The 19,926-nt window shown below is 38.5% G+C and overlaps 1 protein-coding gene across 4 annotated transcripts in view; it reads left to right on the top strand.

Annotated features, from left to right (window-relative positions):
- The window catches only part of LOC135086847 (flotillin-1), a 31,193-nt gene extending 12,308 nt beyond the window's left edge, over nt 1-18,885 (top strand). The window contains exons 6-11 of one of the 4 annotated variants that reach the window (XM_063981665.1): nt 422-582; nt 2,227-2,335; nt 3,309-3,434; nt 5,019-5,183; nt 15,027-15,127; nt 17,316-18,885. In XM_063981665.1, the coding sequence (XP_063837735.1) occupies nt 422-582; nt 2,227-2,335; nt 3,309-3,434; nt 5,019-5,183; nt 15,027-15,095 (630 nt within the window). In that variant the 3' untranslated portion in view covers nt 15,096-15,127; nt 17,316-18,885. Of the gene's footprint in view, nt 1-421; nt 1,682-2,226; nt 2,336-3,308; nt 3,435-5,018; nt 5,184-15,026; nt 15,128-17,315 lie in introns of those variants that run through there. The other 3 variants (XM_063981663.1, XM_063981664.1, XM_063981662.1) reach the window with 3 other exon arrangements.
- The last annotated feature ends 1,041 nt before the right edge of the window (nt 18,886-19,926 follow it).

Here is a 19,926-nt window from a genome sequence, read left to right as displayed (position 1 = left end):
GATTCGATTTGACCGATTCTTCATACAATTTAAAATCGGGCACAACTATCGGCCAACTAAAAATCAACGGTGTGCGCGCCTACTTAAAGTTCACCGTGTATAGCTTGCTATGCAATACTGAGCTTGTAAGTGTATAGAGAATGAACAAAAGTCGCTGACATAGCTCGACGTATTAGCAAACTGAAGTGGTAATACACAGGGTACATAGCACGCCAGATAAGGCTGCAAAGTTCTGGAATAGACACATACTGGTAAGCGGTCAATCTGGAAATCTTTGGAAGAAATTATGATGATCATTTAAATTCATGTGCTTAGATTTGTATCGTAATATTTTGTTAAGATTCGATCGTTGTGTTTACCGAGTTTTTTCAAAGAAGTAATGTAATGTTGTTGTTATATTGACGCACTTATAACACCTCAGGCCGAAGCGGAGATGGCTTATGAACTGCAAGCGGCGAAGACGAAGCAGCGCATCAAGGAGGAGCAAATGCAGATCGCGGTGGTGGAGCGCACGCAGGAGATCGCCGTGCAGAAGTGGGAGGTGCAGCGCCGCGAGCGCGAGCTGGAGGCCACTGTGCGCAGGTCAGGCCCCATCCCACACCAGATGCTGTGCAGCAGACACCAGCAGCCCTCAAGGAGAGCAGACGCAGGTCGCGGTGGTGGAGCGAGCTCAGGAGATCGCCGTGCAGAAGTGGGAGGTGCAGCGCCGCGAGCGCGAGCTGGAGGCCACTGTGCGCAGGTCAGGCCCCATCCCACACCAGATGCTGTGCAGCAGACACCAGCAGCCCTCAAGGAGAGCAGACGCAGGTCGCGGTGGTGGAGCGAGCTCAGGAGATCGCCGTGCAGAAGTGGGAGGTGCAGCGCCGCGAGCGCGAGCTGGAGGCCACTGTGCGCAGGTCAGGCCCCATCCCACACCAGATGCTGTGCAGCAGACACCAGCAGCCCTCAAGGAGAGCAGACGCAGGTCGCGGTGGTGGAGCGAGCTCAGGAGATCGCCGTGCAGAAGTGGGAGGTGCAGCGCCGCGAGCGCGAGCTGGAGGCCACTGTGCGCAGGTCAGGCCCCATCCCACACCAGATGCTGTGCAGCAGACACCAGCAGCCCTCAAGGAGAGCAGACGCAGGTCGCGGTGGTGGAGCGAGCTCAGGAGATCGCCGTGCAGAAGTGGGAGGTGCAGCGCCGCGAGCGCGAGCTGGAGGCCACTGTGCGCAGGTCAGGCCCCATCCCACACCAGATGCTGTGCAGCAGACACCAGCAGCCCTCAAGGAGAGCAGACGCAGGTCGCGGTGGTGGAGCGAGCTCAGGAGATCGCCGTGCAGAAGTGGGAGGTGCAGCGCCGCGAGCGCGAGCTGGAGGCCACTGTGCGCAGGTCAGGCCCCATCCCACACCAGATGCTGTGCAGCAGACACCAGCAGCCCTCAAGGAGAGCAGACGCAGGTCGCGGTGGTGGAGCGAGCTCAGGAGATCGCCGTGCAGAAGTGGGAGGTGCAGCGCCGCGAGCGCGAGCTGGAGGCCACTGTGCGCAGGTCAGGCCCCATCCCACACCAGATGCTGTGCAGCAGACACCAGCAGCCCTCAAGGAGAGCAGACGCAGGTCGCGGTGGTGGAGCGAGCTCAGGAGATCGCCGTGCAGAAGTGGGAGGTGCAGCGCCGCGAGCGCGAGCTGGAGGCCACTGTGCGCAGGTCAGGCCCCATCCCACACCAGATGCTGTGCAGCAGACACCAGCAGCCCTCAAGGGCAGGGTACTCACCTGTGCCATGCAGCACGTAACATAGCATGTAACGTAACCAACCTTCAAGTGAGTACGGCTCGTCCACGGTCATCGCGTATCTGGCTGCGAGCTCCTGAATCCTACTGCCAGCCGCCTTTGTACTCGCAGTGATACCGCTACGCGGCGGGTCGCTACGATCTCCCTGCGAACCACGCGCGAGCAGCTCGCAGCGGGTTCGTGCCTATGTACTCACTTGATACAGTATCTGATACATTACACGCTACACGGCTAAATGAGTACCCTGCTAAGGAGAGCAGATGCAGATCGCGGTGGTGGAGCGCACGCAGGAGATCGTCGTGCAGAAGTTGGCAAAGTATCACTTAACGCAACTTCTCAATAATTCGAGCATCGTATTTCGTCTATTCCAATGATATCCAGTTTAAGTAAATCAAATTATAACATGATTTAATAAATTATATTGTACGTTACCTCTACTAAAATACCTTTCATTCACAGACCTGCTGAAGCCGAGAAATTCAAATTGGAGAAGTTGGCCGAAGCGCAGCGACTTAAGACCGTGCTCGAAGCAGAGGCCGAGGCTGAGGCCGTGAAAGTTCGCGGAGAGGTGAGTACCGGACTCACCTTGTTCTTCCACATAAGATGTTTGTGTAGCACTACTAGAACCACAGTGTTTTTGACACAGAGGAAATCCTTTGCGCATTGTCACTCTTGAGGGACAAAAGCCTGTAAAATGCACTGCAGTTTTAAGAAAGACAGAGTATAATAAAATCTCAGCGGCGTTTCGTCATGGACCGACTGACGGTGTCAGGAGGAAGCATCCATATCTTAGACGTCTGAAACACCGTCGGCGACGGCCCATCTACATAATAATATCCCCCTTGCCTGCTTGCCTGAACGGTCTGCAACGCCAAACTGTTTCCTTCAGACGGTCCTCTCACTCGCGCTCCGTTGCCGTCGCAAAAGAAGGTGACCGCCTCCCAGCAAGGCGTTGACCAGGCTCGGAAACAATGTAAAATATTAACAATTTTAAACGTAGAGAGTTACTGTAGCCCTGTCAGTTACATTGTGGTTCTGTAAATTCCGTTTAAAAGTTTACTAGCGTTAAGAGTCGCATCTCAAACTAACGCTGGCTGTAACAGCGAACATATTACGCTAGAAAATTTTGACTGGTTCATCCAGTTTCTAAATAGCTCAGATGGAAGCGCCCGGCAAGCGAATGGTCGTAGGTTGGATTCCCTTCCTTATGCAATTCGATTTTTTCAAGTTATTTATAGTCTATACTAATATTATAAATGCGAAAGTAACTGTCTGTCTGTCTTGCTTTCACGCCTAAACCACTGAACAGATTGTGATGAAATTTGGCATAGTAGTCCCGGGAAAGGACATAGGATAGTTTTTATTCCGGTTTTTGGAACAGGGGCGCGCGTGATAAAGTTTTTCTGTGACAGACAAAATTTCACGCGGGCGAAACTGCGGGCGGAAAGCTAGTTCTGTATAAAATTTAAAAACTGATAGAAATGGAATGGAAAGGAGTACAAATAAAAAAAAAATTAATGATTGAACATTGTGATCCGCAGGCGGAGGCCTACGCCATCAAAGCCAAGGCAGTAGCAGACGCCGAACAGATGTCCAAGAAGGCCGAGGCGTGGAAGGAGTACGGATCCGCTGCCATGGTCGACATGATGCTGGAGACTCTACCCAAGGTTTGTACTCTGATTGTGTTTTCCCAGCCGGGCCAATATATGAACGACACTTTGGTGCAAATGGGCCACCGACCACAGCCACCGGTGGCCAGTGACGGCGACTTAACACACTTTTTAATATATTTTGTATAGACGCGCCGCTTAGTAGTGTCCGCAACTCGCCACTAGTGGTCACTACGTGCCACATAAAACGCCGACACTCGCCACTAGAGATGGGTTGGATTAAAATATTTGGATTAGGTACTGATTTACCTAATCCACCTAATCCAAATATTTTTAAATACCTATTCCGAATATTTAGCATAGAGCGGGTTTAAAATGTGGTGGCTTCCAGACACCGGTGGCTGTCGCTCGCTTCTGACACTCTTAGAAATGTGGCGGTAGCGCGTCGGTGGCCCATTTGCGCCGACACTTAGTATTATTATTGTACTCATACATCTTAGTTAGTTTTGCAGGGCAATCTATTCGCACTTAGCTTCTATATTGGGCCATGGTGCGCAATTTGTGGTTTATCTTCCTACTCCAACCATCCTAGATTTCCCAAAAAGCAAGCTGCCTATCTAGGCCACTACAGGCTTGCAGCGATGCTGGTGATTGGAGAATTTGATCCCTTTGGACGGGGTTCATACTCCGCCGACTATTGTAGTGAACCCATTAGTAACACGAGCACTAACCTTACCACGAGGGTTAAACAAGGAGTATGTTTCTTACACCCTGTATGAACGAATTGAAAATAACTCAAGTCTATTTTATCAATGCCACGCAAATAGTAAATGCTCGTAAAGTTTTGAAACAATGCCAGCGTTGTCTATTAATGAAAGTTATTTATGTGAAATGCTTTGTAACGACTTATTTTTAGTTTTTAATGTTAACAAGACATATTTTTGCTTATACTAACGCGTGTTTTTATATTTTATTACTTGTATGTTTATTTGTAGTGCCTTGATATTATTTTGTAGATAGTTTCGACTGCCTAATTAATGGTTGGTAGTATGAGAAATTGGCCGATACCAAAGCCACACCACACTACACCGGTTACTTAGATTACATATACAGGGTGTTAGGTAAATGGGTATATGAGCCGACACTAGCCCATGTTAACATGGGCATATAAATGGTATGGTGAAGTCAGAAAATTGATATCTTCATTTTAATTATTTAAATTTTCATACAAATCGGATTTTATAAAATTTATTTTGTATGAAAATTTAAAAAAATTAAATGATGATATCAAATTTTTGTTCACCATACCATTTATATGCATATGTTAACATGGACTAGTGTCGGCTCATATACCCATTTACCTAACACCCTGTATACTGATAACAGCCCGATTATATTGGCCGATAAAAAGTTTGTAGTCTGCATTAAATACAATAGGTGTGGAGTGTTTTTGGGTACCAACTAATCTTCCTCTTTAGGTCTCTACTGATTAATTTCGTTGCGAGTCCAATGACAGTTTAACTTTCCCCCGGGACAAACTTGACCTCCACTGGTTGGGTTTTTATTGATAGATCCTGGCTACACAGGAGTTGCAGCAGTTGTCCACAGGAGTTGTCCCGTTAATCTTCTTTCTTCTCTCAGGTGGCAGCAGAGGTGGCAGCGCCTCTGTCCCAAGCGCGCAAGGTGACGATGGTGTCTTGCGGCGGCGGCGAAGTGGGAGCCGCCAAGCTGACCGGAGAAGTGCTCAGCATCGTGCAGTGCATCCCTGACTTGGTGAAGGGAGTCACTGGCGTCGACATCAGCAAGGTAAGCCTAGGAACTATTGAGCGCTTTCACATTTAATAGTACTAATCGCCATCGCGCACTCTAGCTTCACGCGTGCCTGCCTTCACGTTATAAAAATGCCGTTGCCGCGCTGCTGTCGCGCTTCTGACGCCCCAATGTGAAAGCGCTCTTTACACCGATCTTGTCGCGATGAGGAAAAACTTTCGTGCTTTCGGGCGATTTTGTCACGCCTATTACTGGCAAATTAGTAAACGGCTCACATGATAGGTCCCCTTATCCCATTCTAAGGCTGGGAAAGTGTGATGTGATAAATCGCATTAAAAATGATAAAAAAGATAATGTGTCACTACCTACGACATGCGTATACGATTTTAGCAACCGGTTGCTAATTGTACAATAGCAACGCGACTGCGATAAAATAATGTATGGAGACGATACTATTCGGCAATCTATCAGAAAACCAAAATATTGTGAGTAATAATAAGTACTACGTACAGAAGGTTTACTTCGCGAAGGTATTTAAAAAAATGTATGCTCAATGTCATTAACATTAAGGTGTAATTTAGCCTGTCTCAAGAGTCAAGCACCGACAGCATGATTTAGCATGAATTATCATGAATAATATTATTAACTACTTATTTACCTCTCAGTGTCTTGAGGCAACTTAAAAAATTACATTCTGTGTTTTTATTATTATTTAGGCAATTAAATACTGCACAGTATTTAGTACACCATTTTCTTTATTTTCTTTCATCATACACAAGAATACGCGTGCGTGAGTCAATGTTCGCTCGTATGTGAGGCCTTGTCGAATAGTATCCTGTAGGTGGGCCATCGTGCGTGTTTTGTTTTCGATGTAAACTCGCGGAGATGAACAGGCCTGGTGTTACCAATATATTGCCGCAATATACGCCCAAGTAAGTTTTTTTTTGTACAGAAAATAAAATTGTTTGACACTTTCAAAAGGAAAAGTAAGTCAGATATAGTTCCAAAATACTGAACTGTCCTATGCATGACATTGACAGTGGGGCGCCACCGTCAATACCGGTTCGCTGGTTCCGATTTTTGCCATGTTGGAAACCATATAGTTGAACGATCGTAGCGCCCCCCTGTCATTGAGTTTGGTGGGACAGTTCAGCGTGGGTGATCTATACAGTCGAATTTTTTCGAATTCAGTAGAAACTTAAACAAATATGGCTAACTGACATAAAAATATTTTTAATCTGTGCCCTAGTGAGGCGACACAACCTCTCGTTAATCGCGAATTGAAATTATTGTAGTACTTACATATCTATAGAAAGAATCTATAATGCTTTAAAAAGCAGTGCATTAAGTAATTAGTAGTACATTCAATGAAGAAAAAATACATTGTTGATTAGGACCCTTTTTAAATCTATTTAAATGCAATCAGGAATAGAAATGATTGAACAATTTAAATAAAATCGATTAAATTTACCGATTATTGTCTATGACATACAGGTTACAACACTGATGTATCAGAGAAAACCAGAGACAACATGGAGATAACACATGATTTTAAACGTCAAGTCAATTTGACAAGTCTCACAAATTTACATCGTACACGTATTTGCTAAAATAATTTGTTTCAAAGATTGATTTCAAACTTGTATAATCGTGAGAATAAAGTTGGTTTAATGGGCTTGTGTAATAATGTGTATGATATTATGAACACGTAAGTGATTATGGTGTAATTGTGTATGAAAGTGTTTGTTTACATCTCTGCCGGATTCTAAAAAATCAAGGTATAGGTAAATCTAATTTGTGCAACCTTAAGGTCAATCAGTAAGATAACAGGAATGAGGTCTAGATAGCCAAATGTAAGTTGATTAGGTATAATCAGGCCTGTTCATCTCCGCGAGTTTACATCGAAAACAAAACACGCACGATGGCCCACCTACAGGATACTATTCGACAAGGCCTCACATACGTGCGAACATTGACTCACGCACGCGTATTCTTGTGTATGATGGAAGAAAATAAAGAAAATGGTGTACTAAATACTGTGCAGTATTTAACTGCCTAAATAATAATAAAAACACAGAATGTACTTTTTTAAGTTGCCTCAAGACACTGAGAGGTAAATAAGTCGTTAATATTATTCATGATAATTCATGCTAAATCATGTATTTCCTCCGCCATTTTCCGCAGTTTGGCACCTCACGTCACATCATTTTACCGAAGTAAGCCCTATAGCTTCGGCGCAGTGCCGATCACTGACGTTTGTCAACAAAATGGTGCTTGACTCTTGAGACAAGCTAAATTACACCATATTTTAATGACATTGAGCATACATTTTTTTAAATACCTTCGCGAAGTAAAACTTCTGTACGTAGTACTTATTATTATTCTGTGGTATAATGAGAATAAAATTAAATACAAGTCAAGATGTACATTCTAAAGAACTCTTGGCAATTTTTGATAATTGTTCTTATTCACTTGCTCTCAATAACTTAAACAATGAGCTATCCTATCTTTAAACGCGTAATTACTTTTCCACGTAATGTAAATTATAATAACACAGTTCAAGAGCCTTTCGAACAAACGATGCTTATGAGAATTAAATACAATTTGTTTTCTTGTAGTTATACGTATCGGTTATTTGGTAGGTACCCAACTACCCATAGTACAGCTATGCTTGGTACTTAAGCTTCGGCCAAACCAACGCGTCCGCGATAGCGATCACTGCGCGTGCATAGATCGCCGCGACTAATGACAGGACGCGTTGATGTGAACTCATCGCTTCAAATTCGTACATGACGTCTGATCGCCATCGCGCACGCAGGCTTCACGTTAGCCGAACCTTTACTGAGAAGTAGTGGCGAAAGAAAGGCATCTTTTGAATTATAAGTTTCTAATAATATATTACTGGAAATACAATTTAATATAAAATATTAGCTATGCATCAAGAAGTTCCTAGCTAATTATGTTAACTAGATTTGTTGATGTTGATGATTCAATAGGTACTTAATTATTTATTAACAAGTCATATACGTACTCGTAGTGCACACAACACTCGACATATCCTAACAATAGCAAGATAAAATTATAAGATTGCGATAATAATAGTCAGTCTTAACCACACTTGAGTGCAGCATGATGAAATTCTGTAACCTTGTAACTTGGAAGTGTAGAAAACTGGAATTAGTTTTGGAATAAATAATCTTAAATAAATATGGTAGGATATTTCTACTTCGCCATGTAGATTCAGACTAAGTCAAGGTTTTTATATTTATAACCAGACAATGTGTTTTCCGTTGATTTGATAACTAGTGTTATAATTTCTATACTTTCTGAACTGACACTTGAAACAGCAATATGTATGACGGCTCGGGCGATAAATAACTAATAATGCTTGTATACAAAAAGCTTTATTACAGGTTTATGAATCCATATTTCCTGTAATATAATCGTCATATTGTGTTATTTGCTGATGATTTCAAGGTTGCAAAAAATGTTTACACTTGTCATGTAATGTTCACATGTCTTCAGTCTTCGTTAAAAACGAAATATACATACCTATTATGATACAGGGGTGAAGTAATAATGGGAGCTATTTAAAACCCAAAAATTAACGAGTAGTTAAAGTTTAAAATCCTACTTAATGATGAAAAGGACATACAAGTTTTATTTAAGGTATATTTTTTCAACTCAACAGATGATCCCTCACCTGAAGCATTTGCCTGTAATGTAACATTACAGTCTTAAGCATTACGTATTTAGTGAGGGAAAAGAACCGACCATTACAGTGCGTAACTTGATAATACAATGTTAATTTAATTGAAATATTAATTATGATGCTACTTGTAAAGGTGAGTACAGATTATTTGCAACATAAAAATGCCGCTCTATGTTATGTTTTAGTGTATCATCACCCTTTCTCCTGAGCGTGTTGCTCGCAAGAACGTTACATAACATAGAAATGCTCGAGAAAATGCTCTAGTAAATACTGTAATGTATATGTATTATATCCACCTTTATCATTGAATCTGAAATGTTACAATACAGGCAAAAGCTCCTCAAGTCGGGGTAGTATTATAATGAAATGATCAAAATCGAATCGGAAATATTACATTAAAGGCGAATGCATCAGTTTAGGGAATACCTTATTAATCGGTCTCTTGGCTGGTTCTATACCAAAGGAAACAGTTCCTATAAATTTGATCCTGTCTGTCGCGGGGACCCAGTACGGTGATAAGTCAGCAGTCGTCACGTCTCACGCGCGTAACGTAACCTGCGCCTAATGCGATTCGCCTCGCCACTGCGAAGTGCCTAACTTGCCTCGTGCTATGTAATCAAAGTTACTTGAAGTAACAGTGGTTGTATACATACAAATACTAAACATATGTATACCTATACATAATAATTCGCGACACAAACTCGTCATAGCTATCCTTGTTATTCGCAAAGTATTTATTTGCGGTTTTGGGTTATCAGTAAGTGTTTCTCACAGGAAAAACAACAATATAATTTACTACCTAATCAGCTAGTAGGTATTTGTTGCATATTTAATGCTGCGCTGAAGTCATCTCTCAGTTCGTTTTATCATTTCACCTTTGACTTTACGCTTATTATCTTCGCGAACACCCAAACATTACACTGTAAGTAGTCTCAAATTATGTTTGATTATACTTTATAATTCAGTTCATAGCTCTACTCTACGAGCATGTAATTTTTATAGTTTTGTAACAAAGCGTTAAATCAAATATTTGAAATGCACATGTGGGGTCATTATATCACGTGCGAATAATAAACGATTACCAAACGTTATGGGTATATTTCCCCTGACACAATATGAGATTAGTAAAATTTGCCACATAAATAGTCCTCGTCCAGTATAGGGCACAACTGTCAGATATTTTTTGTCAATTTTACAGATTATATGTTATCATGCAATGTCAAATGCAACCGAAATCATGTTCCGATACAAATGCGCCCAAAGCCCTTTAATGCAACTTAAATTACTTCTGTAGCGTAGGAAGCGAAAACCAACCTTTGGTATACTTAGTTGGTATTCAGTATCATTTTGCCAGGCAAAGTAAGAAAACACAGAAGTTATTTCTAAAAATGCGTGCATAACCAGAAAGCATTTGATTTGAAACTCTATTATGATTTCTACCAAACTACATGTCTGAACATTTTAAAAACAATTGTTATTTTATCTTTGCGCTGCTTCAGTTAGTTTTAACTGGCGCAGATTCGCCGGCTCACTGGTCTGGTATCAAGTTAGCACAATACTCGATAGTTTCGCCCACTTACACGGACAATTTCACCCTTATCGAATGTATAACAATCACTCACCCGAAACCATACGCAGCTCGACGTTTACGATTAAAACGTAATGTGTGTAATGCACTGTAACTTCATTTACGGTAACTCGATATACCAAAAAGAAATTTCTTTATCGCTTTTGTTGTTATTTTGTATGTGTTTTATGACTTTTTATGTTCTATGTTACTTTTAATGTTGTGTACCTAACGCATGGTTAACATTAAAACACTAAAATAGTGCATAACATATCGGGGGTCGAATCACGAAAAGGCGTAACTGATTTTTATCAATTTTACAGCAGCGACTTTTAAAGATAATTTAAAGTATGGAAAAATGCATTTCGGGCCCATTTTACCTGTCAATACTGGCTTCCTTAAAAATAATTCAGTTACGATCTTTTGTGAGGTTATAAAATGCATGTTTTTAATAACATGGTGTGTATAACTCAATATCTCCATTTTGTTAGATACGCCTTTTCGTGATTCGACTTAACTGATGTTCTGTAACCCTATCTATGTGACACAGTGTTACGGAACTTCACCTTTAAACTGTATACGGTCCTATATTAGTCTGTAACTTTTTTCTTGTATAATTTAGTACTTACCTAAATGCCAATTCTCAACTAAATCCAATTTCTTAAGAGCCATTTCACAAAAATATTCCGCGCGAATTTAGGTAAAAGCTGTCAACGCAACGTCAAAAGAGTAAAAAGAACGCTGAAATGGACAAAAAAATCTTGAGCCGTGACCGTATTAAGACTTGATTTAAGTTATTAATTTTAAGGTAGAATGAGGTATTCAAACTTGATTAATTAATTTAAATTTTTAATAGAGTTTATTAAGTCTTTTATATTTCGATTCATAATGAAACACGAATAGGTATAATATGTAAAATATATATTAAGTACAAAATAAAGACAGTCACATAGTGAAAAATAAATCTGCCCCCTTACAGCTCCATCATCGGACCCTGGATACGAATAATGAAACACGAATAGGTATAATATGTTAAATATATTAAGTACAAAATAAAGACAGTCACATAGTGAAAAATAAATCTGCCCCCTTACAGCTCCATCATCGGACCCTGGATACGAAATATTCGTCAAGGCGAATCACACAAGCCCAAACTCCATATGGTTCTATTGTTTTGTTACGGAGGTGGCCATTGCATCTCCTCCAGATCCATTATCAGACAGAGCTAAGAAATAAATAAATAAATATTATTATAAGTAAACAAATAACTAAAATAATTCATCTTACTATCTTACTTTTTACTAGTCTTACTAATATTATAAATACGAAAGTTTGTGTGGATGTCTGGATGTTTGTTACACTTTCACGCAAAAACTACTGAACAGATTTTGATGAAACTTTACAGTACAGTACAGCAGTACTAGGCAGTCTATGTTCAACTATCACTCGGGTCGGACGTTCCTATCGCAAGACCTTTGGTTCACTCAGTTCCGATACGACTCTAGTGCAGTGTGTAATTATTTTCGTTAATACACTGAGTTTATTAATTTCTACGAGTGGATTTCATTTTGCCTGAGACCTACGCCATGAACCCTGAACCAGAAGACCCTGTCGCCAGCGACAGCGACGCTCATCCATCCCTGGCGTCGACCAGAATAACAATGTATAGGCTATAATTTATGACGATCTTTAAATTTCAAGCGGGTGAAGCCGCGGGCAATACTACATATTTCATACTAGCTTTTTGCCCGCGACTTCTTCTGCGATGAAGTGGAAAATGGTTCTAATAGAATTAAAATATTCTAAGAAAATTAATTTTGTTAAATGATTATATTTTTTGATATAAAATCTACACATCATTATGTTTAAATATTTGAATACTTACAAAATTATGAGATCTTTCTAAAACAACATTAAAACACTACACCTGCCGCAGATTTCTTTGTAAACAATGTTTTTTTGTTTTTCCTTCAGGTGCTAAAATCACCAGGCTATTGTGTGCGCATACTCTGGAGTATTCCACATACAACTGGTCGTCGGAGAAGCATAGATTTCCATTGAGTCTACTCCCGCTACCATAATTATGGAACTCCGCTAAAACTCGTGAGGGCGCCAACACTTGCTTTTGTATCGAAAATTAGTATGAGCAGCTGCGCACGCGGTTGCCCGTTGCAGGCTCTATGCAACCACACTATTTTAAACCGTGGTCCCTAAGCATGAGATGGGAAACTGCACTCTCTTGAATTCTCTTGAATTTGATGGTGTTAGGGGAATCCTAGGAATGAATACAGACTTTCCAATGGAATCTCCTCATCAATATTGCGAAATTGCGAGTTGCAATGAAATGTTACGTTTTCACTTGTTATTTTATTGTAATCTGACCTTGATTTTTCAAACACGTGTCAAAATAAAAAAAAATAATTTAAATCAAAAGTACTAAGGAATATTTCATTGATATCAACTTAGAAACAAGCACAGATCACAGAAACTAAAGGGAAATGTGACAAGGGACAAATTGGAACATATTGCTTGTGAAAGCAATGATGACAGTAGCGACGTCATTATGTAAACAGTTTATATTGCTTGCATAGTACTAAAGATTATTCGAACGTTGAATACTGATACCGCAATGGATAATGAGCACATAATTTGATTTCTTTGTGTGTGTGAATTTCTAATACGACACTGAGTTTCGAACTCAGTGCATTACTTAGCATCTCTCTATATTTCTATGGAACCAAGTTATCTCCAAAATAACATTCCACACCTTTTTAACCTAGTCAGGTAATAATTTTAATAAAATACGAAGCACGTCATCTATCAATAGGATATATGTATATTTTAGAAGTTAATAAATTATGCATAAAATATAAACACTAGAAGTTTAGTTAAATCGTAGAATTTCTGAAAAACAAGTACTAAAATCGTACTGAAAAAAAAAGTATTAACATGTTATCTAATTTATTTATTAAACGTCGAATTTTATCAAAGATTTTGGACTAAAGTTTTTGAAAATATTTTATAGCCTACATAGAAAAAAATTAGGATTCTAAATCGTGAAAGAAATTTTTTTCGGAGCCTATTGCCTCCAAACAAACAAACAAACAATTAAATCTTTCCTCTTTTATTAGTATAGATTTAACAACAAAACAAAACGCTTCTTTTTCTTCTTCACGAAACAAAACTCAAAGCGGATAAATAAATAAACAAATCTTTGGACAATTTCACAGCGCCATCTAGTCCAAAAGTAGGCAACCAATATGCTTGTGTTAAGGGTGCTATCATAATGGATATACTTTTTTATAATTTATTTATTAAATTAAATACATGGTACCTACATATTATACATAGTTACACCCAGATCCGTCAAAGAAATTAAAATTCATCATTTCAATTTCTGCTCGGCCGGCCGACTCGAAACAGCCTCTCGGCATAGTATCAAATGTATTTGGTCGCCGTACAAATCACCGCTTTACGACACGAACGCACGTAAACGTCACGGCGGGAAAAATAACACAGGTCCTGCCTTGACGGGCGCTCGCGCCATACTAATCGATGTCGGCTTGCGCATTGTAATTTATACTGATATTCACATCAATATTTTGACAAAGTGGTTACTAATATTTAAACAATAACTGTAGAAATTAATTCTACAATGAATATTCTTTATTTTGGGATACTTTTATTGCAGTTTATGCTGTGTTTTTAAACCAAAAACCACGATCAAAATGTGACGTTAATCTTCAAATTTGCCAAATTATTTTTAGATTTTACTCAATAATGGTAATGAAATTCAAGAATCTATTTCATTAATGGACTACAAGAATATATGTCCGATGATTACTATATATTTTTAAGCTTATTATATAAGCATAAATAATAGATACAGGACTTTGAAAATGAGTCTGCGGCAATTTTTTCGTAAAATGGTTGTGGGAGATGAGGCACTGTGAATTAAGCAAAAGAGTTTTAGTAAATCCGTTTCATTAATGGTCAACAACAAGGATTGACCTATCTTTCGCAGTTATTAAATAATCTCTGGGTGTTGCTTAAGATAGTAATTCATGCTTCCAAAATCTTAGAAATTCGCACGAAAATGTAAAATGGCTCTTAAATAGTAAACGAGGACCTTATATCGTTTCATTTATCTCATTTCATTTATTGTTCCACTGTCTGTTTAAACTTTATAACCACTCAATATTTCCTAAAGGTGCTGAATTAATAATACTTACACAGGGTGAATTACATCGTTTCTTTGATCCACTTCAATCTATAATCATTGCTTTAAAAATTTAAAGAGTCACGGGCAATGTCATCGCAAATAATTATGTACTATCGTCAGCACACTACACCGTTACAATTTATTAAAGGTTGACAAAAGGCAATTTACATGCTATCTAACAAATAAAGTTTTTCGGGAATTTATCAGAAGGTAGTGAATATAATAGTTAAAATCTATCGTGGAATTCATCAAATATGATTTGTTTTGCTGACGATAGTGCACACCAATACCATTGTAAAGGCGATGTATTAAGGCCGTATTAATCCAGCACCCCACGCACTCACATACTAACGCTTGGCTTAACCGTGGTGGTGGCAGGCCGTGGCCGAACCGCCGCCGGTGCCCACTCCGACGGCGCGCGGGGACTCCGCCAGGAAGGCACGATAACTCCCCGACGACACCAAAAAATGCTCATTCAGGTAAGCAACTAATACCATCAACCGGCACTGACTTGTGGTCATACCAAACTCGCGGATATTTTGGTCTAATCGTGAAAAAATAACCCATGATTGTGCGGGTTGCAGACCAAGAGCTAAGTTTGTTTTGCTTAAAGGCGACGGGTCGCGCTGCGACATGGCGATCGAGACAAGAAACCACGACCGCTACTTGACTTAGGTCTCTGTCTCGCTCAAGAACTGACGCTTATACCACAAAATAGATCAGAAGGTAAACTCATGTATGTACCTTGCTTTGTATACCTCGCTCGCTCGCACGCTCGGCCGTCGCGCTAGGGTTCTCTTGTCATGTGTTGCGTTTATTTCGTTATGATAGAAAAATGTAACTCTTAATACTATGGAAGAAAGACAATAACAGGGTATCTTTCCGTTTGGCCAAATTACTTTTCGCCAAATTTCACTTCTCAAACAACTTATCGCTAAAGTTTCATTTCCCAAATGCAACTTTTAGCAACTGTACTTTTCGCAACTAATTCATTTGGTCAAATTATCATTTGGCCAAATTTTACTTGGCAAATGTTTATATAGCAAATGTTTTATGTTGCCAAATATTATATCCCAAATAATTTGTTTGGTCAAATTGACACTTCACATACTTACCCACCGTTTTACCCACCTAGTCTGGACTAGGGAGTACCAATTTCAGTAATTTAATGTGTGTCCTGCATTTTTGTACGTTATTCTTATTGCCTAATCTCATCCTTAAATTTTAATGTTCTCCTCTACGATTACTTCTAACAGAAGTTCCCTCGTTAGCCAAAAACAATTTTTATAAAATATGTTTACTAAGTAACAACAAGAACTATGTGTGCGACCATCCAAAACGGTAATGTTTTAATTAACAGTTTTTCTCAGTTCACGCATATAATATTAAAAACTGGGAATTAGTCACGAATTGTAATTATTCTCATTAGTGGTCTCAATCGACGCGAGACTCTGTTGACTCGAAATAATATCCACCTCCGTCTCATTACTGCGATTATGTACACACTTGCGATAAGAAATTCATTTACATTGAAAACAGGAGTACAATTTTTAAAGAAGTTAGGTTTCACCTCACCTAGCTGTGGCTAGGTGACAAAAAGACAATGTGTCTGTGGACTTACAGACATTTTGTCGACCGATAGTTGGGTCGGACTGTTAATCAGTATGGACATGTATGAAAGTGCGCACATTGGTTCTTCATGCAAATTAAAATCGGGCTCAACTATCAGCCGATTATAAGTCTGTACTTAGTCTGCTTCAAATTAAACTATTTATATTTCTTGTATAAAAAAGAGCTATTGTAATATATCAATATCAATCATAATAAATGTGCAATCATTATTTTAATGATTTTGGATTTAAAATCTCCTTTACATTAGTTGCCATTTATCAAATAAATTTAACACTGTTACTATAATATTGGTCATTTTAAATACATACACACAAATTCATGTATTTATCAATACAAAACAAAGGTCACAACTGGCAAATGACATCGCAAAAATAATAATAACAATTGCGCTTCTAAGTGGTTCCAATCGAGGAGTCAGAAATTTATCTTCTAGCTAGACTGGATGAGGATGCCGTGCGGCATTATTTTTGCCTTTCCAATTTCATAAATCCACTTGTCACTGAGCAAACAACATAATTAAGATAGATAAATACATGACAAATTATTATTAATGTAGCCCACAGCGCTATGCTCTGTTTACTAAAACAATTTTTTCCGCACTGTCGCTCAGGCACGGATCGCTCTTGGCTGCGCACACCTTTAACATCCGTAGCTAAATGAGCGCGTGACCTTTACTCATATCCCGCATTTTAGTTCCCGCAGTTTATTTATTGAATTCGATAAGATTAGCTAAACATGTGTTTTTTACTGTTAATATTAAAAATACAATATTTATTTCTACACAAGGTAACAAGTAATAAACATACAGCTCCGTCCGCCTAGTAGTGAAACGACCACATGCCAACGTTCATTCAATAAATCCAATCCTAATATTTTTATTGGCTTAAACATTAACATTAAATCATAAGATGTAGGTAGGATCTGTGCTTCAATTGTTTCGTAGGACGGACCTTCCTATATAAACGATATTTGTTTATCAGAAATAGATATTTTACGTTATATTGCTTACAACAATGTTTTTTTTTTCTTTTACAGAATGCTCGCGCACTGTAAGCTGCAATGAATTTCTTAGCGTTGCCGCCGTTGCTCGTTACCTAAAGAGAAAACTACATTTGATGTTAATTCAGATTTATACATTATAATGTATTAAGGTAAGTAATATTTTATTCGACCTAAGTGCCACTTTTGGAAAACTCAAGGGAAATACCAAAGCTGAATTTACTTTGTTTACTGTAACGATGTTACGATAAAGTCTACGCCGCTACTATTAAAATATATTTTCGTACCTATCTACTAGTGAACAGTAGAAAGCTTACCAGCCAGTCTGTAATAATGTAGTGTTTAGTGATTATCTTCAAACAAAATGACACCGAAATGTGTTATTTTTTATGTAAAATGTTTCCTTATGCTAACCATCAATCTTGTTATTGCAACTGTTTCAATTTATGCAAAAATCTTCCACAAAATCAATTCTTCCATGTATCTTCATAAAATGTACGACGAAACTATTTTGATCTTATAGCTCGTCTTGTAATGTTACGTTATTCTATTACCTCAACAAATCAGAAAATATATATTTTAAAACTAATCAAAGAAATCGTTAATTACTTAGTAGCTACTCGAACTTAGGTCCTAAAACTAATTGGATACAGTTGCATTTTGAAATCACCAAAAAAGTAACTTGACTTTGGGAACTACTCGAAGTTAGTTTAAATTACTTTGGGTGCGTAGAACTAAAATTGCTAATTGCTAGTTTTTATCCATAGCAGCATTACACTATTTACATGATAAACATTATTGTTGTTTATCTAATTCTTGTTTCTACATAAGTGGCATTAACTTATGGACAACAGAACATGTTATAAAGTCATCAATGCTGCTTACGTCAAGACAACAATCCACATCCGTGTAAGTCGTATTGATTGATTTCTTTATCAGCGACGACCTAATGAGGCCTGAGGCTGTGGGAATTCTAGCATCTGTAACGTTAGCGCTAAAAAGGTTTGACACAATGGCACCATTTTTCTGCTAAAACTAAAGAGCGTCAGGCTGGCTGGTGACCTTATCTGAAGTTGTGATTCGGTCACTTTGTGTATGGAGTAGGTGGACACTGGTGTGCTAATATAATTTAGACTACTGTGTGACCTGATGTTAGGTAAACTTAGTTTTGATCTGTCGCTGTACAAATGTGATCCGCATCCACTCGACCCAACCGTGCGACATTGGTCAGTGCGATGAGCGCTGTATCTCTGTAACAATACTAACAATGTACAAGTGTTTGTTCTAGCATACATAAAAACAACTTTTGACCAATCGCCTAAATTTTTTCCCTATGTAGATGATTACAAAATGACTGTTATACAAAAAATAATACCTATATTTTTTTATTTAGCTAACTGTCGTTAGGGTATAATGTGGTAAATATTTGGTGTTCAAAAAGTGCAGTTTAGAAAATTTAATATTGTAACTTAGCGCGTTCATATTAGACATTATTGATGTCATTTTCTAAAGTAATACGAATCGAGTAGATTTTTAAGAATTTGTGTGTAAACTTGTTTTCTACAGAGCGGTTCGGTTACCGTCTACATTGGCTTAGTAACGGCTAGTCAATTTACAAAATTCTCTTTCTATATTTTTACCATTTGTTTTCTTAGATATGTAAATAATCATCAACGTTTCGTTGTAAAAAACTTTTTTATGCTTTTTTTCCTATGTTGAATATGAATTTTTATAATTTGTAATATCTGATTGCTATAATATGATTATAGTACAGATTTTCAATTTTAATTTGTAAAGGTTTACATTAATTTTAGTTCAAGTATTAACGGTAAGGTAAATTTACCGTTTATTTAAATTTTTGGCAGATCAATTATTATTCAGTCTTTCCATTTTATCTATACAGGGCTAGTGAACATTTTTTCAAAGATTTATGAATAATTGTGGGTTTCTGTTCATTTCTGATATAATTAAGGTGATTTAACTACGAAAACTCCATTTAACTATAAGATAGGTATTTTTCTTCAGGGTGCATTCAATAGGCTCTAGCCCTGTACTACTAGAAAGCTAGCTAGGAGTATCCATAATTATGTCGATTCGATCCCTTTTGTACCCTTTGCACCACCGGCCTGCACCACTGGTGGTGCAAGGGGTATTTTTAAATCCCCTTTGCACCACCAACAAATAGTGCTGTGCTACCATCGACTGTAAAACTAGTAGTAGACTGTAAAATACTTAATAATTTAATTGTTATAAATAAATCAAAACCTACCTAAAAGTTTTAATTTGTGTGTGTGTAAGTGCCTATAAACATACTTCAGACCCACGATACCTCGGGCCTACATCATACATACAACGAATAAAGTACCAGGGCAACATAACCATAAAGGAGCTATTTTATGATACATGTTTATTTCTCGGGTCAACCAAGAAGAATTTGATATAGCTCCTTTATGATTATGTTGCCCTGGTACTTTAGGATATTATTCGTTGTATGTAGGTATGAATGGTTGTTATTAATTTTTATGTTATGTTGTCAAATCTGTCCAGTAGTTTCGGAGCCTATTCAGTACAAACAAACAATCAAATCTTCCCTCTTTATAATATTAATATTATATGTTTATAGATAATCGTTTTACAGTTAATGGTC

This window comes from Ostrinia nubilalis, chromosome Z (assembly GCF_963855985.1).
Source record: "Ostrinia nubilalis chromosome Z, ilOstNubi1.1, whole genome shotgun sequence".
Classification (NCBI taxonomy): Eukaryota; Metazoa; Arthropoda; class Insecta; order Lepidoptera; family Crambidae; genus Ostrinia; species Ostrinia nubilalis.
This window is presented reverse-complemented; position numbering and strand designations above follow the sequence as displayed.